The sequence below is a fragment of the Aspergillus vadensis genome (genome assembly GCF_003184925.1).
Source record: "Aspergillus vadensis CBS 113365 unplaced genomic scaffold BO88scaffold_39, whole genome shotgun sequence".
Taxonomy (NCBI): Eukaryota; Fungi; Ascomycota; class Eurotiomycetes; order Eurotiales; family Aspergillaceae; genus Aspergillus; species Aspergillus vadensis.
Genome location: NW_020292077.1, coordinates 101416 through 126895, shown reverse-complemented (window position 1 = coordinate 126895; position 25480 = coordinate 101416). Strand labels below are relative to the sequence as shown.

Genomic DNA, 25480 nt, shown 5'->3' with positions numbered 1-25480 from the left:
CCTTATGCGGGCATTTTCTCTACCGGGTAACTATGCGCGGTATACGGATCAACCTATTATCCGGTATCTCCCGGATAACCAACAGAAATGGATAGTTTCCCCGAGCTGCCCGCGATCATCCAATGACTACGCGTAAAGTAGAAAACGCGAACGCGTCGGAATGGCGTAGGGCAAATCTGGGCTCCGCAACATGCAAGTGGATCAACGACCAATTCAGTTACATTGGAGCGCGCTCAACTGTGTCTGTGAAGAAACGTCCATTTCACAAAAGAAAAGAAGCTAATTCCCACCAAAAGTCAATTATGCGCAGCTTTGTCCTGTGTTAATTACACCATTGCTTTTCCATGTTTCGCCTAACTCATCATCGCCTTGCTCTGCAGTGATCTTCAGCCCCGGCCAGTGGGCGCGTCGCCGTCGCAATGCCTTCAAGAAAACCCAGCAAGTTTGGGAACAAGTTCCGATCAAGCGCGGCCTCCTTTAATCCCAAAAGAACGAAGACAATCGAGTTCTCGTCCCTCCGATCCACCGAAGCAACCTCTCAAGATGAGAAATTCGAGGCAATCCGGCTGGCCAACAGCATCGATGAATCCTTGGGGTTCCCTCGGTTTGAGTCCGGCGAAAAGCGAGTCGGCTGGCTCATTAACATGCACAGTACCTCCATAGAAGATCCGAATGTCCCCGGAGGACGCGCCGGCGTGGATTACTACTTTCTCGAAGATGGAGGCGGGAGCTTCAAGGCAACTGTTGAATACGACCCATATTTCTTAATTGCTGTGAAGAAGGGCCGTGAAACTGAGGTCGAGGATTGGTGTCGGAGAACGTTTGAAGGGCTCATTAAGAAGGTATTGCGGGTGGAGAAAGAGGACCTCAAACTGCCAAACCACCTGCTTGGGTACAAACGGACATTTCTCCAACTCAACTTTGCGAGTGTGAGCCACTTGTTGGAGGTTCGCAAAACACTTCTTCCTCTGGCGGAGAAAAACAAGAAAAATGTAAATGTGATGGATACTTATATGGAGATCTCCAGGTACGTGCATTGATCTGGAGTCTATTCTTGGGAGTTTGCGTTGACTGGTATCTTTAGCGCAAATGCTGGGTTCGATCTTTTTGACGATGAACTTATTAATGAATCACGATCTAATGCTACTATGAACGCGAGCGACTTCATTATTGATATTCGAGAATATGATGTTCCTTATCATGTTCGAGTCTCGATTGACAAGGGTATGTGTCCGTATCATATGTATTCTCTTCACGTCGCTAACGGCTTCAAGACATCCGAATAGGAAAATGGTATACAGTAGAGGCAAAGCACGGCGTTATCTCATTGACCTGCATAGAAGAACGACTCACGCGAGCCGACCCTGTCGTTCTAGCATTCGATATTGAAACAACCAAGCTACCGCTAAAATTTCCCGACTCCGTGATTGACCAAATCATGATGATATCCTACATGATCGACGGGCAAGGTTTTCTAATCACCAACCGTGAGATTGTATCCGAAGACATCAATGATTTCGAATACACGCCCAAGCCAGAGTACAGTGGTCCTTTCATGATCTTCAACGAACCCGACGAACGCGGTGTTCTAGAGCGATTCTTCGAACATATCAAAGAAGCGAAGCCTACTGTCATTGCTACCTATAACGGTGATTTTTTCGATTGGCCTTTCGTGGAAGCTAGGGCTAGCGTTCTCGGCATCGACATGTACAGAGAGATCGGTTTCCGCAAGAACAGCGAGGATATCTACCAAAGTGACCACTGTGTTCACATGGATTGCTTCGCCTGGGTGAACCGTGATAGTTATTTGCCCCAGGGAAGTCGCGGTTTGAAAGCTGTTACAGTCGCAAAGCTTGGATACGATCCCGACGAACTCGACCCAGAGCTGATGACTCCGTACGCAAGCGAACGGCCTCAGACCCTGGCAGAATATTCCGTTTCCGATGCCGTCGCCACATACTACCTTTACATGAAATATGTCCATCCCTTCATCTTCTCCCTGTGTACGATTCTTCCTATCAACCCCGACGACACGCTGAGAAAAGGAACTGGAACTCTATGTGAGATGCTGCTCATGGTGCAGGCGTATCAAGGAAACATCGTCCTGCCAAACAAGCACAAAGACCCCCCGGAATCCTTCTACGAAGGACATCTACTCGAATCAGAAACGTATGTCGGAGGACACGTCGAGAGTATTGAAGCTGGTGTGTTTCGAAGCGATATCCCTGTTACGTTCAACGTGCAACCTTCTGCGATAGACGAGCTCCTCCGGGATCTGGATGCGGCGTTGAAGTTCAGTATCGAGGTAGAAGAGAAGAAGTCGATGGACGATGTTACGAACTACGAGGAAGTTAAGAAGCAAATTGCGGACAAGTTGATTGACCTCAAAGAGAGACCACACAGGGATGAAGTGCCCTTCATCTATCACTTGGACGTTGCATCTATGTATCCGAACATCATGATCACCAATCGACTGCAGCCTGACTCCATGATTCAAGAGTCGAACTGTGCCGCTTGTGACTTCAACCGACCCGGAAAGTCATGCGATAGGCGAATGCCATGGGCATGGAGAGGTGAATTTCTTCCGGCCAAGCGCGACGAGTACAACATGATTCGTCAGGCTGTTGCAAATGAGAGGTTCCCTGGAAAGCACAAGAATAGCCCGATGAGGTCCTTCGGTGATATGAGCATCGAAGAACAAGCCGGCATCGTCAAAAAACGACTACAGGATTACAGCAAAAAGATTTACCACAAGATTCATGACAGCAAAACAATGGTCAGGGAGGCCATCATTTGTCAGCGAGAGAACCCATTCTATGTCGACACTGTCCGCAGTTTCCGTGACCGAAGATACGATTTCAAAGGAAAGCAGAAGGTCTGGAAAGGCAAAACTGATGCTCTCAAATCTTCAGGGGCATCAGCTGCGGAGGTGGAAGAGGCCAAAAAGATGATCGTTCTCTATGATTCCTTACAGCTTGCCCACAAAGTTATTCTTAACAGTTTCTATGGTTATGTCATGAGAAAGGGATCTCGATGGTACTCTATGGAAATGGCTGGTGTTACGTGTCTGACTGGTGCTCGCATCATTCAGATGGCTAGAGAGCTAGTTGAACGCATTGGACGACCTCTGGAACTCGACACTGACGGTATCTGGTGTATGTTGCCGGGCTCATTCCCAGAGAACTTTTCATTTACCTTGAAAAACGGCAAGAAGCTGGGTATCTCATATCCTTGTGTCATGCTGAACCATCTTGTCCACGGAAGCTACACAAATCATCAGTACCAGACTCTGGTTGACCCTGCTACATTCAGATACGACAAAAACAGTGAGAACTCTATCTTCTTCGAAGTCGATGGTCCGTACAGAGCCATGATCTTGCCAACCTCAAAGGAGGAAGACAAGAACTTGAAGAAACGTTATGCAGTGTTCAACCATGACGGCTCACTGGCGGAACTGAAGGGTTTCGAGGTTAAACGTCGTGGAGAGCTGAAACTGATCAAGATTTTCCAAACTCAAATTTTCCGATTCTTTTTGGAGGGCACAAATCTTACTGAAACGTATGCTGCAGTGGCTAAGGTGGCTGACCGATGGTTGGATGTACTTTACGAACACGGTGCAACTTTGGCCGACGAAGAACTTATCGATCTCATTTCGGAGAACAGGAGCATGACGAAGACACTTGAAGAGTATGGAAACCAGAAGTCAACGTCTATCACAACTGCACGGCGTCTGGCAGAGTTCCTGGGTGAGCAGATGGTGAAGGACAAGGGCCTAAACTGCAAATACATCATTTCATCCAAGCCCCGGAACACCCCTGTCACTGAACGAGCGATTCCCGTGGCGATCTTCTCCGCTGAGGAGAACGTGAAGCGTTTCTTCTTGCGCAAGTGGCTTAAAGATGACCCCGGCGATATGGATCCTCGTACTGTGATTGACTGGGACTACTATCTTGAGCGTCTGGGCTCCGTTGTACAGAAGCTCATTACCATCCCTGCTGCGTTGCAGAAGATCCGTAACCCGGTTCCTCGAGTTGCTCACCCCGACTGGCTGCAACGGCGGATCAACACCAAGGATGACAGGTTCAAGCAAACGAAAATGACAGATATGTTCATCAAGTCTGATAAGCAGGAGAAGAATCCTTTGACAGACATCTCGACGAATATCCTTGACCATCGTGTCCAGCATACAGGTGATCTGGATGAAGCCCTTGCCAACTCTACACAAAAGCTCAAGCCATCATCCGAAACTAAGGTCTCCCAAAAGCGAAAGCATCCGGAAGGTCTGTCGAAGACCTCTCTTGATCCCTTCGCCACCCTCCCCGCGAAGATGCCGTCAATGGCAGACGACTATGTTGGCTTCCTGAAATACCAGAAGCAGAAGTGGAAGATACAGAAACAAGCCCGAACTCGTCGTCGTCAACTTTTCGGTGAAAGGGCAAACGCAGGTGGCGATTCATTGAGCAATCTGTTCAGAAACCAGGCTGAGTTGTTATATATCAACACCTGGCAAATTTTGCAGCTTTCCGAGACAGGAAGGCCTGGCATTGTGCGAGCGTTTGTGCTGATCGACCGAAAGATTCATGCTCTCACAGTCAAGGTGCCCCGGCAGATTTACGTTAATCTCAAGCAGGACTCACTTCCTGATGTTGACGTGCCGGACTGCGAGGTTGAAAAGGTCAACCACACATTGCCCAACGGACATCCTTCAGTCCATCTGTTCAAGTTAACGTTGTCGGAAGAGACGTATCTCCGCGAAGCGGAAAAGATCGATGTTCTCTTCCAGCACCCTAGCGTTGAGGGCGTTTACGAGAAGAACATCCCTCTCAACATCCGGGCAGTTCTTAAGCTGGGTAGCATTTGTACGTTCGACGAGGAGCAACGAGGTGTCCTCGGAGAAGGCCTGGACCGCGGCTTTGACCTTTCGACTCTATGCCGGACAACCACAGAGCAACCGTATCTTCTGGACTCGCCACTTGCCTTCCATTATCTCTATCATGTCGCATCTGGGGACAGGCAGATTTTCGCCCTTTTCTCCAGCACGAAGAATGAGGCACATGTCGTGATCTTGAACCGCACGCGGGATGTTCAGGGTCTTCCGAACCTCGATAAGATCTACTCTGAACTTCTCGCGCGTAGAGTGCAAACCATGGAAGGAGACCAGTCACAAGCTGCTTTCGAATATCAGGACAAGATCCATTTCAGGACCACGCAGGTGACTACTAGGAGAAAGGCCCACCTGGAGGTTGGAGACTTGATCAAGAAGTTCAAGTCCGAAGAGACCATGCCCGCTGTTATGGTCATTCAGTCACAACAAAGGAAGCGTCTGTGCCATGACATTCCGATCCTTCGAGAGTACCCTACGCTGCCGGTCAAACCGGAAGTGTCAGATATGGATCTCCCACCTCTGGGATGGCAGTCCTTCATTGCCAGGCGATTGGTCACTCACTACCTCTATCTCTCTGCCTGGATTCAACACTTGACATTGCTTGCTAGATACGGTGACGTTCCTCTTTGCAACTTGGAGAATGATGACCCTCGCTTCCTTATCGATATCTCTTATGCCAGGCGGCTCCAACAGAACAACGTTGTGCTCTGGTGGTCTTCGAACCCACGGCCTGACCATGCGGGGTATGAGAAGGACGATATCTCTGGTCCTCTTGAGAAGGTGTCTATGCCGTCGGTGAACGTTCCAAGCGCGTATACCACGGTATGCATTGAGTTAGAAGTTCGGAATCTGGCAATCAACACAATCCTGACATCATCCATCATTAATGAAATGGAAGGTGCGGATACGCTTCTGGCTTCGTCCGGTCAATCTGCAGACTCTAACGGAGGCGGTGTCTTGTACTCCGAAAAGGCATTCGCTTCAGCCGGCGCGGTTGTACTGCGTGAGATGGTCAAGCACTGGTGGACTGAGGCTTGCGACGGAAACAGCATGGCTGACATTATGGTGCAGCATTTGATCCGATGGGTAGAGAGCCCGGTCTCGTGTCTCTATGATCGGTCTTTGCATCACTACGTGCGGATGCTGTCGCGGAAATCATTCCAGCGCCTGATGGCTGAATTCAGGCGTGTTGGATCAAATGTCATCTTTGCTAGCTCCACCCGTCTCTTGCTCCAGACCTCCAAAACGGAGGTGGGCAATGCCTACGCATACAGTCAGTACGTGCTCAAGTCCATCCGAGCCAACCCGTCATTCCATTTCATCGACCTCGAGATCAAGGAATATTGGGACTACCTACTTTGGTACGACGAGTATAACTACGGTGGCAAAGGTTGCCAAGAAGTTGTCGAGTCCGATGAACAAGAATTGGAAACGGTCATGCACTGGCAACTCAACCGTACACTGCCCACGCCCATGCAGACTATTTTCCATGATTGGGTTGTGGAGTATATCGAACTCATGCACGGTCTCAAACGGCCGGACACAAACGACTCTACGCCCCAATTGACGCAGATTCCAATTGGACGTCCCAGTGACGAGGATAGCCAGGAAGCCTCGGCTGCCCTTGCAGAGAAATTTTCGAAGCCACTGAAGAAGCAAATCACTGGCCTCATTCGTCGGCAGCGCGACGAGCTTCTTCACCCGGAGCTAGCCTCTGATTACATCTTCCCTATCCTCCCTGGTGTGCTGTCCGACCCTAATGAAGAGAAGCGCAACCCGGTGTTAGAACTTGTGAAACTACTTATGCAAGTTCTTAGTCTGTCAAAGATGACTACCATGGAGACCCGATTACTTCGTCGCGAATTGCTAGCCCTGTTCGAAGTGCGAGAATTCAGCAAGGAAGGCCGCTTCGAGAACCCCGGCGCGAGCCTCAAGATCCCGGAACTCACCTGCGGCTCATGCTGCCTGATCCGAGATCTGGATTTGTGTCGGGATGAAGATGTACTGCCCGAGCCCGGAGTTGACGCCAGTAAGAGCTCGACCAAGCCATGGCGCTGTCCGTTCTGCCAAACGGAATACGACCGATTGGCGCAGGAAGAGATCTTGATCGGTCAAATCCAGGGGTACATTGTCGGGTGGCAGACACAGGACCTGAAGTGCTCGAAATGTGGAACGCTGAAGGTCAGTGACTTCATGGAGCATTGCTCGTGCAGTGGAGTGTGGGTGGAAACGATGGATCGGAAGGAGATTGAGAGGAAGCTGCACATCTTGAACAGCGTGGCCAAGTTCCACGGACTCAAGTTGTTGGAGAGTGTTGTGGGAGAAGTGCTTGCACAAATGTGAACATGTGTTTGTTCTTGCATGAATGCTTGTTGTCGTTTTGAGCGTTGATGGTTGGTGGCTATACCCGCGGTAACTCTTATACACTTCGGTTTCGATATATACATGCGGCCGGGGGCAACATTGGATAGGCGTTGTGGGGATTGAGGTTCATTTAAAGGCGTACATAGCATTGTTCCTATCCTGACTCCATTCAATACATAGTGTATGCATAATAGGATCTAGTTCGTTAAAACGACGCTTATGTAGCAGGGCCAGTACCTGTTCAAGATGTCGGGAATTACCTCCGGACCTCCCCACAGACAGTCTTCGATCTGGGAAGCACATACGTGTACTTATATTGGCATCCTAGGCCTGTTGCCTACTTCCATAGTGGCTGTGGGACAGAATCACATCCGTTTGATAGATGTACATCGCAATTTAATCGCATCTATAAATATACGAGGCCAAGTGCACGCGATCCATGGATGAGATTCGATTAGCACCTCGGCACGTGTGTTTGATCTGTCACGGTGTCACCCCAACTTACTTTCCTTCAACACGCCGATCTCCATCAATTTCGTTTCCCACATTCCCCCGGAAGGGCAGCATCGCTAGCAGCCTATTTCTTCTCTTCTGTAGATATATCCCAGAAGTATCATCCTCAGCTGGCTTTCGATAAAACCCCCCACTCCGAACAGTGTCCGCCCAACGGCTGTCTGCACCGAAACCCCGCAGTCGGAACTCCACCACATCGTCCCATTGCGACGGAAACAACCCAGTCCCTATTTTTGCCTATCACCCTGGCACGTTTCACTTTGCTTGTGAATCCTTCACACATCCTGCAGGTATGTAAGCGATTTTCTGATTGGGCCTGTTTTATTGGGCCCAGGATCCCGCTATCTTGTCTATCCCTCATACTGACCGCGGGGCTGAAGACGCAGGCCCGAACCATCCTTATCCGTCTGCCTTGAAACCCGGACCCTATCGACTGTCCACCCTTACGAACTCCACCCCTGAAACACAACTCCGTCGCTTTTTAAAATCCCATATATAAATGGCGTCGCAACCGCAAGCCGGTCAACGGCCGAAAGTCCAACCCTGTCGATACAAGACCGGAAAGACCCTAGGAGCTGGCTCCTACTCGGTCGTCAAGGAATGTGTGCACATCGACACCGGCCACTACTATGCGGCCAAGGTCATCAACAAGCGCTTGATGGCGGGACGTGAGCACATGGTATTTCTTTACCCTGATGAAGATCCAGGTGTGGCTGGGGAGAAAGTCGAGATATAGCAGGAAGGCTAATGATAAGGATAATGGGGGGTATCATGATAGGTTCGAAATGAGATCGCGGTGCTGAAAAGGGTGTCGATGGGGCATCAGAACATTCTGACCTTGGTCGATTACTTTGAAACTATGAACAATTGTATGTGCATGACTGGTGTGGGGTCTACTATCAAAGTTGTCGAGGACTAACTATCCTCGCAATTCACAGTGTATTTGGTTACCGATCTTGCGCTTGGTGGCGAGCTTTTCGATCGCATTTGCCGAAAGGGCAGTTACTACGAATCCGATGCTGCGGACCTCATTCGTGCCATTCTTTCCGCTGTGGCATACCTGCACGACCACGGCATCGTGCATCGGGACCTGAAGCCAGAGAACCTTCTTTTCCGCACCCCGGAGGATAATGCAGATCTACTGATCGCGGACTTTGGCTTGTCGAGGATCATGGACGAGGAGCAGTTCCATGTTCTTACAACGACGTGCGGTACACCGGGATACATGGCGCCCGAGATCTTCAAGAAGAGTGGTCATGGAAAGCCAGTGTACGTTCCTCGCCATGGCAATTTGCCAATCCGACTATCTGTTTTCATATACTAACGACCACCCAACAGAGACATCTGGGCCATCGGTGTCATCACCTACTTCTTGCTATGCGGCTACACCCCCTTTGACCGCGACTCCAACCTGGAAGAGATGCAGGCCATCCTTGCAGCAGACTACTCCTTCACCCCCATCGAATACTGGCGCGGCGTTTCCCACGACGCACGAGACTTCATCAAGCGCTGCCTAACCATCGACCCTAGCGCTCGAATGACAGCCCACGACGCCTTGCAACACGCCTGGGTCAACCCGCCCTACGACACATCCGCCGACAAGCTCGGCTCCGGCGAAGATCTCCTCCCCACCGTCAAGAAGAACTTCAACGCTCGTCGCACCCTCCACAAGGCCATCGATACCGTTCGCGCCATCAACAAGCTTCGCGAAGGCGGCGGCCTAATGATGGACGGCATGATGAGCGTCGACCCCAAGCCCGAACGAGTCAACGGCAACGACGTCATCGAAGAACGACGGGACCACGACGGAGCCATGGAAATCGATGGCCGTGCCAATGCTCGTGGTCAGACGGAAGAGCAGATCCGTGCTCAAGAGCGGAAAGTCCAAGAAATGGTCGCCGGGTTGTGGAGTCGCACTGGGAAGAAATAAAGCTGGAGTAATAAGTATATATACATCGTATTGTTATTAGTACTTTTTGTGGGATCGTTTCTTCTACTACTACTACTACTAAAGCTTATATTATATACATTTTGCTCCCTTTTGCTGTCACCCACTCTCTTCAAGTTATCATTGTATCTGCTTACTGCCCTTGATGGGGAAGGATTCTGATCATTATCTGGCGTGGCTTTCGTGGCAAAAGAAAGATATTTCGGTCTTGGTCCTTATTGTTCTCTTTCATACTTAGTAGTAGATATAGCGTATGATGTAATTGGTTGATTCTCCAACTAGACTGTGCCCACATTACGCCCAGTACTGCAGACAATGGAGTCAATATACTAGTAGCTGGACATTATGCATACAGCACAAGACACTTCAGGTGCTGCTGTGTATGTCTTGCCTCGGAGTGTAAGAATCAATAGAAATATAAGATACAGTACTGGAAGGGATTCATTGGCAATATGAGCAAGTTAACCCGAAAGATAGATATGTTCCCATTGATTATGTCCATATAAACGGTTCGTGTACGTGGGGTAGCTGTTTACATGGCATGTGGCAAATATGTCCTGAATGCATAAACTAACCAAAAGTGACAAAACGCCTGCCGTCTCATTAACGCCAATCGCATCATTGAACATCCAGGTTGAATGGAATCATTGGTTGGCCCGTCAAGTCAAGAGCTGTTGGCTCCCATCGTCTAGCGAGAGGACCCATTGGCGCCATTCTTGCCATTCTGCGTAGCTGCTGCTGGCCTTGAGGCCCTGGTACTTGACAGCTCGAAAATCGGAGACCTGCTCCCATGGCTTGGTTGCGGCGGCAGCGCCATGACCAGCATTGCTGCTGCCTCGCAAAAACCGTCTCGCCACGCTCTCGGAGGGCCCATCCCAGCCTGCTTTGTGCATCAGACTGTTGACGGTCTCTTCTTTCGTCCATCCCTGCTCGACCGCGACATCAGGGAGGTATGTTGCGCCATAGCGTCTGCCGCGATGAATGAAGGAGATGCGAAGGCCATGCACCCCGAGGATCCAGTCCAGAGCGTTGGTGCATGGCTCGAAAGACCCGAGGAGCGTCAATGAGCAAGAGAGAGATGGCAGAAGAGACTCTGGGATGGGGGAAAACCGAGTGTCATCAAATGCGCTGTGGGCGGTTAGCATGCGCGAGCCTTACCAAGGTGTAGGTGGAAGGCCCGGTCCCATGGATAATGAAAGGGGTATACGTACGATGTGAGCGCGTAGGATTTTAGGCCCTCGGCAAGCTCCTGCGCCTCAAATGTGCCAATGCAGCCCCGGAGCGATTTGTGGCCGTGTTTCGAAACAGTATTCCATGTTACAAACAAAGGATATTTGTCCTCTCTCGGCTTGCCACTGGCCGTTTCTGACGAGGAACTGGGTGTCGTGACTGTGGTTGAGCTTGACAAACCGGATTGCGACGAGTTGGTAGATGCGAGGGATTGCGTTGTAGAAGAGCTCGAGCCAGACTGAAGTCGGCTGACTCGGGGCACTTGGATTTTCTGGGGGCGACTGCTCTTCCCTGAAAGTGGCGCGGTGTTCTCGTCCTCGTCTACGAATTGCGAATCGTCATCCTCATCTAACGCGGCGAGCTTTTTATATTGTTCGTGTCGTTCCCAGAGCTCTTCCACAGACGCAAGGCTGATTGGTTCTCTGCGTCTATAGGAGGCAGCAAGGGTCTCGAAACAGTAGTAGCATTGAGCCGGGGTGGCCATTCTTTATATCCAGATGTATATTTGCTTAAACGAAGAGTCACAATGCCAGGACTTTCAATGAATATGTATAAAAACAGCGATGTTGATTTCGAGTCTGTTCGTCACAGCTAGGAGTTCTGCCACTAGACAGGCACCCGGTTGCTCGGCTTGACCGGGGGAATCCGGCACCAGAAGGCTACTTGCAGCACGACAGGTCCGATGGGACTTGAAATGAGATGGACCAGATGTTGACCGAATAGAGCAGCAGCAATGTACAGTCCAGTGCCAGGGATCCGCCCAGAAGGTGAGAGTCCACGGAAAAGGCAGCAATAGAGAGGCAAATGAGAGAGGGGAAGAAAGAGGGGGAAGAAGCCCAACGAGGGGAAGTACGAGCCAGCCCGGCCGATAACGCCGCCACGTGATCGACACGGGGGGCTTATCGACAGGCCTTCAACCTCTTATCAGGCTTATCGGAAACGCTGAATGAAGATCCCCCCATGCCACGGACAGTTACTACTACAGCATCATCATGGTGATGGCTCCATGAATTGATGGTCTATATAGTATGATGCTGAATCTGGCATGGAGTGATGAATATCATGATGTTAGTAATAATAGTAGATTCTTCAGCAACTGAGTCCAACATCTGCTAGTAGTGCGCCAAGTGTCTTAAGTTGTATATATATACAGTAGTAGTACTATATGGGGTCAGTACTAGAATTACTGTGTGACGCAATCACTTCATCAGGCTGTCTTCAGATCGTACTATAACTATATACAGTATCTCATTACGTCCATGGTTTCCCAGGACTTTTTCAATAATGTTCCATCATGTTCGGTGCACAACCGATACAGCTCCACGGGTGCAGCGAGTCCCAAGGGAAATGAGGAGTGATTTCAGTTCAAGAGTGTCTAAAGGCTAGCTTTCCCAATCAGACCGAGCACGTACTTACAGGCCACAATTGACCTCTTTTTACACATCAGTTGAGCGTTCATTATGAACATGTTGGCAGACTGAAGTATATAGGGCTCGATCCGAGCTCCTCACAGCAAGTGTTCAGCTTCCCAGGGCCCTAAGCATAGTATGACGGTAGGGAGTACCTGCCCTCTTGTCTGGCAGAGGTATGTGAGGACATCTCATCTGGTGACTAACCATTTGAAAGACCATATGTTAGCGACTGGTCATACATTATGTTGTCGTTGACAGTCAACCCGGGCCAATGTTGATATTCTCGTCATTCATAATCGCAGTATCAGCGGTGGCGATCGTCCTTGGGCATAGCCAAATTCATCATAGAAAGCATGTTTCCTGCCGGGCCAGCCGCACCACCCTGGCCCTGAAGACTTTCGAGAAGGTTTTTCGCGAAGTTGATGTCAATGTCTTCCTCATCCAGTTCAGGTAGGTCATCGTCCTCTGCTTCTCCCGACTTTGTATCAGCCAAAGTCTGCTTGTCACCGGCTGCCTTGGGTTTGCGATTGAGGTCAAGCACTCCCGTGCCTTTCAATTCTGCCTCCATTTGCCTCGAAAGCTCCTTGATCTGCTCCGTGTCATCCTCGGATTCGCTATCCAGTTCCTCTACTCGACCCCGCGGCTTCGAAGGCCGAGACGAGCCCGGCAGACCAGAGCCGCCTGATGGCATTCCCATCATCTCCTTCATCATCCTCGAAAATTCCTCTTCGTCAAATGAGGCCTCTTTATCTTCACCGTCACTGCTCATCTCATCCTCATCATTATCGTCATCGTCGGTGTCAGTGCCATAGTCATCGAAGAATTCTGCTCCTTCGAAGCCAGCCGCATCATCATTTAAGAACTTCTCGAATTGCGCCACAATACGCTGAAGATTTTCTTGCGCGTTCGCATCACCAAAGGTACCCTCAGCGAGCGGTCTGCCGTCTTTGTCTTTCCCCTTGCCTTTGAGTTCTCGATCTAAGTCTTCAAAGCTGATGTCGAGCCATTTCTCGTCATCCTGCCGCTTGTCCCAGGTTTCGATATCCTTGTCTGTGGGCAGTTGTTCATCACCAGTGTCCAGATCTTCCAGAATAAGCTTCATTTCTCGGACGGCTGCCTTGTCTTGATTCTGAGGATCCGTAAGAAGCATCTCAAATCCACAAGCCAACTTCATGCCTATCTCGGCCCGATCATATGCTTTCTGATCATCTGTTGTGGGTAGTTTATCGTTCCATGACTTCGGTACTGGAAAGTCCTGGCTTTTGAGCTGCGCATATCCAACTCGCGTGAAGCGGACGCTCACGGTGACAAAATCTTCAGGCTTGAAGATGAAGCTGTCGGTATCCTTGGATCGAAGAGGTCGCAGTGCAATCGGGTCGCGCAGATAGAAGGCTTCCACAGCAGCAGAGATATATGCGGGTTTCTGATGAAGTAGGAAGGCAACCTTGCGAGGGACGGTTACGAACGCGGAGTGAAGGTTTTCGTTGATCTGCTGGGGATAATTACGCAAACGGTAGAACGCCTCCTCCTGAATCATGGTAGACCTCATCAGACGTGCCGGCTCCTCCATGATGATCTTCTTTGCATCCGATAGCGAGATCTTTTCCGTCACTCTATCTTTCTTATCGTTCTTGGGCTTGATTATGACAAGTTGACCTTGATTGATCCAGACCTGAGAGGAGGTTAGCCTGCGTCATAACAGACATTATACCGGAGGTGCCACTGACTCTGTTATCTGCTACCTCAGGTTCCAGCCAAGCAGGTAGCGTGGCGGCAGCTTCCACCAAAAGGAACTGACCATCACCATCCACAGCTTTCGCCCAGACATTTTTGTGTTTCTTGGTCAACTCGCGCAACAGATACACGATAACCCACTCGTCCTCAATTGAATCGCCGAAGTTGGTGCGCCCGTGCAAAGAGGTGACTCCTAGTTACCTGTTAGTGGCTGGAACAAGCAATCAGTACAATGAATGAACGTTGCGCACCATCATCTTTCGTGATTTCCAGCCGAAAGCTTTCACGTTGCCAGATGTAGTCCTTTAGCAGGTCTTTAACCAATTCTGCAGAGGTACGTTGCACCTCTACCAATCGCGCTCGTGTTTCAGCGATTTCGTCGACCACAGCGGGGGCGGGGCTGGAAGGAATATAGTAAAGAGAATAATCGACACTATCGTCAGGGATCTCCGGCTTGGGAATTGGGTGGAAGGTGGACTTGAACCACTCCAGATCCTCCTCAGACATGGGTGCCATGTTGCGATTATCTGCAGCGGGCACACTTTCTGTTTTGAATATAAGTTGCCGGCTGCTGTGTGCAGCAATTCAACTAACTTCTTCGATCATAAGAACTTTGAAAATAAATTACGGCATGACTTCATACCGGACGAGACGCGGCGAATTGCTTGGCCGCGGGCCCCGTGACCGGGCGCTAGGTCGCGTTGGGCTAGATGTCAACAAGAACGAGGGCTTGAGGCCTCACCGCCCAAAACACGTCCCGTATCGCATCGCATTTCCAGTACTACCTTAGATTGTCAGTCCCCTCCGCCGCGTTCCCTCCGATTTCCAGTGGTGTTGTCGGCGATGGTTTCCCATTGACTGGCCTTCGCTCCTTCCCATACACTGTTCACACCAATTTTCAGCACTATAACCCCGCGTTATATCCGTCGGCCATGGCGTATCCGTACATCGACACGCCGCGCACCGAAGTCGACGGAAACGCGACTTACTTGACCGGCTATCGCAGCGTGGGACGACCCAATTTGACGGCACTCGACTCAGTGGAAAATTCGTTTGCTACGCCTTCCAAGGATGATGACCTTCTTAAGGGTCTTGGTGACGGCCGAAGGCGGACTTCCGGGAGTTTCAAGACTCATACGCCGCGTGCAGGCGCAGCTTCCAAATCGACAAGAAGCGCGTTAAATAGTCGACATCAGCTTCCCACCGCAGCGCCTCCCAAGGGTGAATTTACGCCTCTCATGAGGAGTGCCACGAAGAACAATTACTTGCGAAATATGTCTACGACGCGCGGACCGAAGACCCCGGGACATATAGGCAGGAGTTATTTGAGCAATGGCAACACGCCGGGCTTGCCTGGAATGGAAATGACCGATATTGATGAGGAGGATGCGACCGACGATCAGCCCACTCCTATCCCCCAGGTTGCAAGCAGCAGCGTGCAGAGCACACCGCTTCCAGGGCTGTCAAGGAACGGTGGTGTCCTTAATGAGGGCAACAATATGACATTGAAGGAACAGGAGAAGGTAATACTACGATTTTTGTCACCAGGAATCTTTGCTAACAACAATAGATGATCGATCAATTAGACAAGGATAATTTCGGTCTGAAATTGAAGATTCACTTCTTGCAGGAGCAACTGGAAAAGGCCGGACCCGCTTATAACCAAGCAGCACTTAAGGAAAACACGGAGCTAAAGGTCTCGAAATTAACGATGCAACGCGACATCTCACGCTACAAGAAGAGCCTTCAGCAGGCTGAACGCGACCTCGAATCGTACCGCATACAGTTTCAGGAGCTCAGGGAGAAAACGCGAGGAAGACCGACCGATGATACGATACAGCGCGAAATGGATTTGATGCGGGAAGAGATTGAAGCGAGAGACAACCAGATCAGGGAGCTCCAGGAGGATTTAAGGGACGCCAAGGACAGCCAATCTCAGGAAATGGACAAACTCCGTGACGAAGTTGAAGATCTTGAGGCGTCGGTAAGAGAGCGGGATCGGGCCATCGAGGAACGCGACGAAGAGATCGAGGAATTGAAGGACAGAGACGGCAAGGAACGCGATGCACTCACTGAGCTGGAATCAGAACTGCAACGTGCGAAGGAGCAGATGGAAGAGCTACAAGAGTCGTTGGATCAGGCAAAGTCTGATGCAAGAGAAGCGAGGGATGCCGCCAGCCAAGCCGCCATGGAGAAGGACCAGGCACAGAAAGATCTCCAAGAATTGCACGATGAGATGGCGAACAAGTCTATCAGTACAAGTGGACTGACGCGCCAACTGGAGGAAAAGGCCAGTAAGTTGGAGGAGGAGCTTCGTGAGCTCCAACAAGAGAATAGCGCATTGAAGAAAGACCTCGAATCGCGATCTGATCACGAAGCCCGAATCGAGGAGCGATACCGGGAATCTCAGCAGCAGATGAACGACAGGGAGCGGAAGCTTCAGGATGATGCTGCGCAGGCCAGACACGAGCGAGACTTAGCCCAACAGGAATATGAGAGAATCTCCACCCAATTGCAGGAAGCACTCGACGAAGTCCAACGCAAAGCGGAGGAGAAAGAACTTCTACAAACCCGACACCATGCATTGACGGACGAGTCTGGTGGCCTGCAGCAGGAGCTGGCGAGAGCGCAGTCTAAGATTAAGGAGCTACAACAAGCCTTGGAGGAAGAGCATCACCATGCACTAGACAATACAAATACTGTCCGTACTCACTACAAGGAAGAAGTCGAGAGACTACAAGAAGAGATTGAGGCTCTCCACCACGAAATCGAAGACAAGGAAGGACAATTTGCTCTCGAGCAAGACAGGTGGGAGAGCGCCAGGCGTGCCTTGCAATTGCAGAAGGACAGGGCTGAAGACCAGGCAGCTGGTTTCAAGCGTACAATTGAAAAGCTTGAGCAAGTCGAACATACTCTGTCCGGAAAGGAGATGAAACTGCAAGAAGTCATCGATAGCGAAAAGACGCGCCACTTCAATTCGGAGGCTGTCTTGAGCCGACAGGTCAAAGAACTGAACGACGACCTGACATCGAAACGGGAGATAATCGATGAACAGCGGAATGAAATCCTTTCTCTCAAGGAGGATTTGAGAATTGTTAGACGCTCTGAGGCAGCGCTTCAAGAAAAGATCCAGGCTCTGGAGGATGAAATTGTTGTCTTACAATCAAGCTTGGAGGAAGAACAGGAGTATACCAAGGGCCGAACACAGAAAGGGTCTGCAGAACACGAAAGTCAAATTCAGAAGCTCATCAACGAGAAACAGAGACTCCGTGATCAGCTGGCTAATGCTCATGTTGAATTACATGATTTGCGAACGTCTGCGGCTGAGATTGAGACCGAGCGCGATGAGCTTCAGGTCCAACTGGATCAGGCCCAAAATCAAGTTGACGACACGACGCGTTTCGATAAGGAGAAGGTTGATCTCCGAAAATCCGTTATACGGCTTGAAGGCGAGGTTAGACGCCTCAAGGAGGACAGAACCTCGTTGTTGGAAGCCAAGGAGACGCTAGAAAAGCAGCTGAGCGCCGAGATCGAGCGGGCTGCCCTGGAAGAGAACCGTCTGTCTGCCGAAATCGACCAACTTCACGATAAGCTACACACGGCATCGGGTGGACGGGATCGCGAGCTTTCATTGACAAAGAGTAAGGCGCAACGTTACGAAAGACGCATACAAGAGCTTGAGAACCTCCTTCAGCAGCAGCCACATGCTGAGAACGAACATTCGACTGCAAATGGAGATCTCTCAATGCTTCGTCATAGTCTGGACGAGGCTCGGAAGCGTGAGAAGACGTTGCTGCAGCGCGAAGCCGACCAGAAGTCGTCCGTCAGAAGTTACAAAGCACGGCTTGCTGAATTAGAGAAGGAACTGCACGATGCGATGATGAAGAAATACGAATCCCACTCACCATCCTCTTCACCCTCCAACAAACTCCATGATGAGCTCCGGAACCTACGGAAACAGCTGTCTGAGGCACACCGAACGCTACGGGAGGTCAAATCGAAGAATCGCGATCTTGGAAGAGCCGCAATGAGAGAAGAAGACCAGCGTGATCTTCATGAGCTACTCAAATCATCGACTCTGGAGGCTGAATCACTCGCGCTCAAGGTGTCAGAGCGAGAGGCCCGTATGGCCGAGCTCAAGGCGCAAATGCGCAGGATCCGTGATGAGCGTTCATTCTGTGCTAGAAAGGCTGAATCGGCATTGAAGGAGCTGGAAGCCCTGCAAGAACGATATGACCATCTCGTGGAGAAGATGGGGACAAAGAGCGAGAGCAGTAAGACAAGGCATGAGAAGGAGATGCTCGGTCTAGGCAAGGAAATTATCTGGCTTCGTGCGCGACTGAAGCGTGAGGAGAAGTTCCGCCGTGACCTGGCTTGGAGTAAGGGCTTAATGGAACTTGGCGAGCGTGTTCGGGTTGCCTGGTTAGTTCCCTCAATTCTACAACTACACTTTCTCTATAATGGTTAACTAACATCCTCCTTCCAACAGCAACGAAGCTGATCTCCGCATGATCTCCGACATGGGCGTCAAATCCCGTGACCGCAACAAGACCCGCACTCCCCAATCCAAGTTGAAGACTGCCGTCTCCATGGTTAGGGCCGTCGTCCGAATGCAAAGGATGTGCCAGGACTGGAAGAAGACGAAGAAGCTTGGTGAGGGCCTCAGACGGGCGAAGAACGAGGTGCTGAAGAGGCGAGACGCTTCATACAGTAAATCCTGATCGCCCTCTCGAACCGTCTAATGCCGAGCAACACACACACTCTCTTCCTTCCACTCTTTCTTCCTTCCCTCTTTCCCTTTGACTGGGGCTACCCCCCATTTTCTTCAATGATTTTGCATTTTCTTTTGAGTTTGTTGAGAAGATTCCCCGGCGTTTTTGATGGATGTGTCTTAAGGCGTTGTCCTCTCCTAGGTTGGATTGTGAAAGGAATTGTCGTTGTTACTGTACCTACTAGCTACCCACTCTGTGTTTGTGTAGTTGCACCCCAGGGACATTGGATCCCTCACACATATACTCTTATTCTTAGTTATGTTGGTTCTGGATGGTTAGATTGAATGGTTAATGAGATATGTCTGAGCCTAACTTTGATACTATGGTTATTGTCTACCAGTAGTGGGTGTGTTGTCGGTCAATAACCCTCAGAAAAAACAATTACTAAAGACCACCACAAAGGCTACTTAAGTCTACACGCACATAACGTAAGAACTAGATTTCCAGCCGACATTCATTTCATTCCACACCGAGCTCTCGTCATGTAGTTAAGTAAACAGAAAGAGAAATATAGAAAAACAGTGGACTTTAAATTAACGCCTCGCCTTGCTGCACAATGATAAAAACCAGAGTTTGCCTAACACCGAGATGGAAGGTGAGAGGAAAAAGATAGGTGAGATAAAGAAGAGTAAGTTAAATGGGGATGAAGTCGTAGGAAGCATTTCGATGGTGTAACGTATGTGTTTGTGTCTGTGTGGTCGTGGATTTTTCTTTTCTTCTCTTTCATAGGTTCGTTCGTTCGTTCGTTCGTTCCAAGTGAGCAACTTGAGACCCAAGCATGCATGCCAATCATGCCGATCGGGCCATTATCAAAATTGGGGAAGAAAGGAAACCTGAGACCATGATAGGAAACGAATAAGAACGAAGGCTTGACTTTGTGGGAGCCTGGTTGATTCTATTGGGTCGTGATGAGACGAAACGAGGGGAGGACGGATGGACTCGTCTGTCTCTTCTTCTAGATGGAGAGAAGATGGATGTGTGAATAGTAGGATGAAGGGTTGGATTAAGCACCCTCGCTGCCGAATTCTTTGGTCCATTCGGAGTTTCGTTGCAGGTCTTCTTGACTGACGGTTGGTCGGGAGTTGCGGACCGCCTTGATGAAGTCTTTCAGGACAAGCGGGGGTTCCAGCAGTTGGTCAGCTTCTACGGTGGTCCATGACATTTCCATTGCGCCTTGGTCGCCTGGTGAGCAGGGGGTTAGCTTCTCGGCGCCGTCGAGGATGACCTATTTCTGTGGTTAGTGGTATGCTCTTCTCTTTTGTCTGGATGAGTGATGGGGGAAAGGGGGGGCAGGCTTACCTTCTTGTAGTGTGTTGCTGTTTGGATCTTGCGGATGGGTTGCATCAGGGCATCCTGGACAGCAATACTGATATCGCTACCGGAGTAGCCCTCGCTCATCTCCGCCAGGGTTCGGTAGTCGGCTTGCGTCAGTTCGCAGGGCGTTGAGCCGACGGCCAGCATGAACATCTTCATTCGTGCATTGATATCGGGGAGACTGATGTGGACTCGACGTTGGAATCGACGACGAATGGCCGCATCCAATTGCCAGGGAATGTTTGTTGCGCCAAGGATCAGAACACCCTTTGAGTCCTTGCCGACACCGTCCATCTGAACGAGCAATTCCGTCTTAATACGACGAGATGCCTCCGATTCACCTTCTCCACGAGGACCGCAGAGAGCGTCGACTTCGTCAATGAAGATAATCGCCGGCTTGTTTTCTCGAGCCATGTTGAAGAGCTGCTTCACGAGTCTGTAGAGGTGGGTAAGTTAGCTCTAGGAACCAACATGTGGTAACATGAGATCCTTAAGATATCCATACCTTTCACTCTCACCCATCCACTTCGACACCAAGTCACTACTACTGACACTGAAGAAAGTGCTGTTCGCCTCCGTCGCAACAGCCTTGGCGAGATAGGACTTTCCCGTACCCGGGGGCCCATACAGCAGGATACCCTTCCAAGGTTGACGTTTCCCCGTGAAGAGGTGTGGGAACTTGATAGGTAGAATGACCGCTTCCTTCAATGCCTCCTTTGCGCTCTCCAGACCGGCAACATCCTCCCACTGCACGTTGGGTTTATCCGACAAGATCGCCCCAGCAAGGGCGGATCGTAGCTTCTTCGAGTCGGCGTCCTCGCCATCTTCGTCCTGGTTTCTAATTCACCAAACAAGTAGTGTCAGCACACAATGCTCTCTGTGCCAGAACTGATCGCAAGGCGATGTCAGCAGACATGTACATACCCTCCCTTCCCACTCCCCTGCGCCACCTTGCCGTTAGCGCCCACCGCACTCGGCTTTTTTCGATTATCTAGAGTAGCGAGATGATTCTTGAGTTTCTCCGCACGATCCATGTACTCGCCCGCCTTTGCGCGGATCATCTCCTTGGACTTGGGGTTCTTCTCCCATTTCAGTGCCAGCATGAACAGCTCCAGCGCCGAGTAGTACAGCTGATAAGCCTTCTCGTATTCGCCCTCATTGTCGTGCTCGATGGCCTTTTTGACGGTGTCAATCGCCCTCCCTAGGAAGTCGGTATTACTCATGTTGTGGAAAATGAAAAGAATCGAAGTGTCGTTACGGAATGATCGCAGGAACAGGAGGCAAGTAGGACTGGCTGGCTGGATTGGTTCAAGGCGGGGAGCAAATGACGACGGAAGCCTGCCTGGTTTCGTCCGTCCGTCTGGAGTACTTAGTACTTAGTACTACTAGTCTGTGTCTCTGCGGGCGCAAGAAGGAGACGGGACTCGATTGCACCAAACAAACAATGACGTATGGGAGTGAATCTGTATCAAACGACACCTCTTCCAAGGGATAATCGAAAGGTCTTTGATCAGGATAGAATGGTAAAGGACGATATTCAACAGGAAATACTTAGGAATGGAGGAATGGCACGAGAGACAAGAGACAAGAGAGACACCGAAAAGGCGGGCAGACGGTCTTGTTTACCGTCTTTGGTTGGTTTTCTGCCGCTCCGCTTCCCATTTTGCCCCTCCGATAGATAACCCATTTCCCCGACGACCATCAATCACCACTTCGGCACACACGATCACGGGCTGAATACGGATTTATCACACAGCATCATGGCGGACGCACAAAAGCAAATGCAGGCTCTTACCGAGGAGTTTCAGGCGTTGCAGACGGGTATGTTGGTATTCCATGAGTTGTTTTCCTATTCGGGGAGGGGGTGCATGAGCATGGGCATGCAAGCGTCATCTATCCATTTCAGCTAGCCTGGTGCTGTGCTATGCTATGCGCAACCATTGGTTTTGAGCATGGAACAAATACTAACAATTGTTTGGAACAGAGCTCGACGGTCTCGTCGAAGCGCGTCAGAAGCTCGAATCCCAGCAACAGGAGAACGTCGGCGTTCAGAAGGAATTTAACTCCCTCGATGAGGAGTCGAACATCTACAAGTTGATCGGACCGGTCTTGCTGAAGCAGGAGAAGAGTGAGGCCTTGATGGCCGTAAATGGACGTCTTGAGTTCATTGAGAAGGAAATGTACGTTTCAGTTATCGTTACCCCTCTCCCCACTTCCTCATTGGGTGGGAGCTGTGACTGACGTGATGTATTTAATATAGCAAGCGCATTGAGGGACAGATCCAGGAGAACCAGGACAAGTCTGATAAGAAGCGCACTGAGGTGAGTCTCCTGATTATTATAATTACAGGCATGCTTTCGGCAATCGGTCTGACTATCGTGATGCAGATCGTTCAGTTCCAGACTCAGATGCAACAAGCGGCGGCAGCGGCTTCTGCTTGATTATAGACGGATCGTTGTTATCAGTACGATAGGTGGAAGACAGTGGCTACCTTTATCACGCGAGGAGATCTATAATTGCTGGTGATGGCGGATGTGAAAGAGCAGCCAAGGTACCCGACCGGTCCTCGAAGGCGATGATGCACGTCGCCTTGGGGGTCGTGCGAGAAGAAGAAGACGAACAAGCACCGACGGCAGCGCAGAGCTACTTTGTGCGGTGGCCAATCTTGGCCCAGCACTACGAGGTTGAGAGGTTCTAGATACCCTTGTTAATGATCGTTGCGAATATTCTCAGAAGACTATACGGATACGTAGTCGATCGGGCTGTCCGTCGACCGAAGTGTGATACCTACCCTGTATGGGTGCTGTGGCTGATCGAGATACGATGTACCCCTCAAGGTACAACCGGAAGTACGCTTGTATAAGAGGATGGGAGAAACTGAAAATAAACAAATCTTGTTCTATCTCGCTCCAAAGCTAAACCCCAGTATAGACACCGTAATAATTCATTTCTTCATCACAATGGAATCGTATCCAGACAATACATGACATCTACTCTATACGCTAAATTTATGCCTTGACCAAAAGGCTGCGGCCGGACATCTCCTCGGGCTGCTCGATGCCCATGGCGGCCAGGACGGTGGGAGCAACATCTCCCAGAACACCCTCCTCCTTCTTGAGGCTCCAGCCCTCGGGGGCGTTGGCCATGACGAAGGGAACCTTGTTGGTGGTGTGGGAGGTCTTGGGGGTGCCCTTCTCGGTAAGCATCTCCTCAGCGTTTCTATTGCGAAAGAAACCAAGGTCAGTGAGAAGTTCTTGCGCAAACGTATCGGAGGCGAAAACTTACCCATGGTCGGCGGTGATGAACAGGATGTAGCCGTGCTTCTTGCAGGCCTCGTAGATGACACCGATGGCCTTGTCGGTGGCAGCAACACCCTGGATGGCAGCCTCGTAGACACCAGTGTGACCAACCATGTCGGGGGGAGCAAAGTTGTTCATGACAAACTCGAAGTTGCCCTCGCCAAGGCGCTCGGCCATCTTGTCACCCACGGCGGCAGCGCTCATCTTAGGCTCGAGGTCATAGGTGGCAACCTTGGGAGACGGGATCATGTCGCGGACCTCGCCGGGGAACTGCTTCTCAACACCACCGTTGAAGAAGAAAGTAACGTGAGCGTACTTCTCAGTCTCGGCAACGTGGCACTGCTTAACCTCCTTCTTGCCCAGCCACTCGGCCAACACGTTACCCATGTGCTGGGGAGGGAAGGCAACAGGGAAGGTGTAGTCGGTCTTGTACCGGGTCATGGTGGTGATGTGGATGTCCTTGGGGTAAGGGAACTCGGGCTTGGGAGAGCGGTCGTAGTCACCCAGCAGCTGAGTGATCTCACGAACACGGTCGGAACGGTAGTTGAAGAAGAAGAGAGTGTCGCCATCTATTATCGCTGGTGAGCATCTTCATCATTAAGCAAAGGGAACAAAACATACCCTGCACACGTCTGTCCTTGCCGCCAACAATGATGGGCTTCAGGAACTCATCGGTCTCCTTGTTCTCATAGCGCTCATTGATGGTCTTGATGGGGTCAGAGCTCTCCTCACCCTCGCCCGAGACGATACCCTTCATGGCGATCTCGACCCGGTCCCAGCGCTTGTCGCGGTCCATAGCCCAGTAACGTCCGACAACGGTAGCGATCTCACCAACACCGATCTCCTTGGCCTGGTCGAGCAGTTGCTGCATGTACTTGGTAGCGCTCTTGGGCTCGGTGTCACGGCCGTCGCCGAAGAAGTGGATGAAGACCTGAGGAATCTCCATCTCCTTGGCGACCTTCAGCAGACCGACCAGGTGGGTGATGTTGGAGTGGACACCACCATCCGAAACCAGACCCAACAGGTGCAGACGGCCGTTACCCTCCTTGGCGCGCTTGAAGGAAGCGACGATGTTGTCCACCTTGCCCAGCTCACCCTTCTTGAGGGTCTGGTCAATGCGGACACTGTCCTGCCAAACGACACGGCCAGCACCAATGTTCAAGTGACCGACCTCACTGTTGCCCATGAGACCCTCCGGCAGACCGACAGCGAGGGAGGAAGCATCGAGTTCGGTGTAACCCTGAGCAGTCTTCGAGTCGGCCTCAGCGAAGCCGGACATGAAGGGAGTCTCAGCGGCAGCGATAGCATCGCCGTCCTTGGGGGAGTTGGGACCGGCGACACCCCAGCCATCGATGACGACTAGACAGCAGAGTATCAGTGGATTGATGGGCGACAGAAAGTATTCGGCTTCTTCAACTTACTGAGGGCGACCTTTTGATCAACCTTGGCCATTTTTGCTATATACTCTGTGCTCTAACTTGTTGGAGTGCATATGTTAGCCAAAGCAATTTACATTTCCAGCGCAAAATGAAGTCCGGGGAGAGAGCGGGATGGGCTCGGGAAGCACTCACCAAAAGTGGGGAAGAGATTCAAGAGCAAGAAAATGGGTGGAAAAAGAAGAAGTGAAAGAAGGAAGAAGAAGAAAGATAGGAGAGAAGAAGGATAGAAGAAGGAGAAGGAGAATTGATAGGTGGAGTCACGAAAAGGCTGGCCGGTGAAGAACAATCGCAAGACCAGCGTAGTAACAGTAATAGTAATAGAGAGGAGGGGGAGGGGCACCACACTTTGGCTTTCGGTGACGCTTTGGGACTTGTTTTGTTTTCGCTCCGCCCCGACGTCACCTTCCACTTCCACTCCCTTCTTTAGTCTCTTTTTCTCCGACTTTCCTCTCCCTCCCGTTCTCGTCCGGCTTCCCCGGCTCTTCCCTAAACAATTACCCAGCTTCCCCCGCGAAACGAGGCTATTCCCTTTCCCCACGTGAGCCGTCTGCTCTGATACTTCGACTTTTT

The 25480-nt window shown here is 50.7% G+C and overlaps 8 protein-coding genes across 8 annotated transcripts; 4 read left to right on the top strand and 4 right to left on the bottom strand.

Annotated features, from left to right (window-relative positions):
* The first annotated feature begins 18 nt into the window (after window positions 1-18).
* Window positions 19-7362, top strand: BO88DRAFT_199957 (DNA polymerase epsilon catalytic subunit POL2). Its single transcript, XM_025701859.1, has 3 exons — window positions 19-1027; window positions 1085-1224; window positions 1275-7362. The coding sequence occupies exons 1-3, from the start codon at window positions 420-422 to the stop codon at window positions 7226-7228; spliced, it is 6702 nt and encodes a 2233-aa protein (XP_025557356.1). The 5' UTR covers window positions 19-419; the 3' UTR covers window positions 7229-7362.
* A 667-nt stretch (window positions 7363-8029) lies between these two features.
* Window positions 8030-9922, top strand: BO88DRAFT_199914 (serine/threonine-protein kinase). The gene is made up of 5 exons (XM_025701858.1): window positions 8030-8052; window positions 8143-8441; window positions 8541-8631; window positions 8701-9031; window positions 9101-9922. The coding sequence occupies exons 2-5, from the start codon at window positions 8262-8264 to the stop codon at window positions 9690-9692; spliced, it is 1194 nt and encodes a 397-aa protein (XP_025557355.1). The 5' UTR covers window positions 8030-8052; window positions 8143-8261; the 3' UTR covers window positions 9693-9922.
* A 96-nt stretch (window positions 9923-10018) lies between these two features.
* Window positions 10019-11736, bottom strand: BO88DRAFT_409110 (AMMECR1 domain-containing protein). The gene is made up of 2 exons (XM_025707874.1): window positions 10922-11736; window positions 10019-10838 (listed from the first exon to the last, which is right to left on the bottom strand). The coding sequence occupies exons 1-2, from the start codon at window positions 11422-11424 to the stop codon at window positions 10370-10372; spliced, it is 972 nt and encodes a 323-aa protein (XP_025557354.1). The 5' UTR covers window positions 11425-11736; the 3' UTR covers window positions 10019-10369.
* Window positions 11737-12656: 920 nt separating this feature from the next.
* BO88DRAFT_430360 (putative regulatory factor Sgt1) lies at window positions 12657-14602 on the bottom strand (the record flags this gene model as incomplete). The annotated part of the gene is made up of 3 exons (XM_025709241.1): window positions 12657-14024; window positions 14080-14279; window positions 14338-14602. The coding sequence occupies 3 exons, from the start codon at window positions 14600-14602 to the stop codon at window positions 12657-12659; spliced, it is 1833 nt and encodes a 610-aa protein (XP_025557353.1).
* Window positions 14603-15018: 416 nt separating this feature from the next.
* Window positions 15019-16199, top strand: BO88DRAFT_297331 (putative spindle-pole body protein (Pcp1); the record flags this gene model as incomplete). The annotated part of the gene is made up of 2 exons (XM_025702399.1): window positions 15019-15609; window positions 15657-16199. Coding segments are annotated over 2 exons (1134 nt in total), but the record flags the coding sequence as incomplete, so codon positions are not given.
* Window positions 16200-19756: 3557 nt separating this feature from the next.
* On the bottom strand, window positions 19757-21509 carry BO88DRAFT_199646 (AAA family ATPase VPS4). Its single transcript, XM_025701856.1, has 4 exons — window positions 21097-21509; window positions 20678-21010; window positions 20158-20608; window positions 19757-20083 (listed from the first exon to the last, which is right to left on the bottom strand). Exons 1-4 carry the CDS (start codon window positions 21393-21395, stop codon window positions 19862-19864), a joined length of 1305 nt encoding a protein of 434 aa, XP_025557351.1. The 5' UTR covers window positions 21396-21509; the 3' UTR covers window positions 19757-19861.
* Window positions 21510-21848: 339 nt separating this feature from the next.
* BO88DRAFT_409106 (tubulin-binding prefolding complex subunit YKE2) lies at window positions 21849-23049 on the top strand. Its single transcript, XM_025707873.1, has 4 exons — window positions 21849-21993; window positions 22157-22352; window positions 22433-22493; window positions 22560-23049. Exons 1-4 carry the CDS (start codon window positions 21933-21935, stop codon window positions 22611-22613), a joined length of 372 nt encoding a protein of 123 aa, XP_025557350.1. The 5' UTR covers window positions 21849-21932; the 3' UTR covers window positions 22614-23049.
* Window positions 22726-25231, bottom strand: BO88DRAFT_199844 (2,3-bisphosphoglycerate-independent phosphoglycerate mutase). The gene is made up of 4 exons (XM_025701857.1): window positions 24893-25231; window positions 24093-24830; window positions 23458-24040; window positions 22726-23391 (listed from the first exon to the last, which is right to left on the bottom strand). The coding sequence occupies exons 1-4, from the start codon at window positions 24921-24923 to the stop codon at window positions 23181-23183; spliced, it is 1563 nt and encodes a 520-aa protein (XP_025557349.1). The 5' UTR covers window positions 24924-25231; the 3' UTR covers window positions 22726-23180.
* Window positions 25232-25480: the final 249 nt, after the last annotated feature.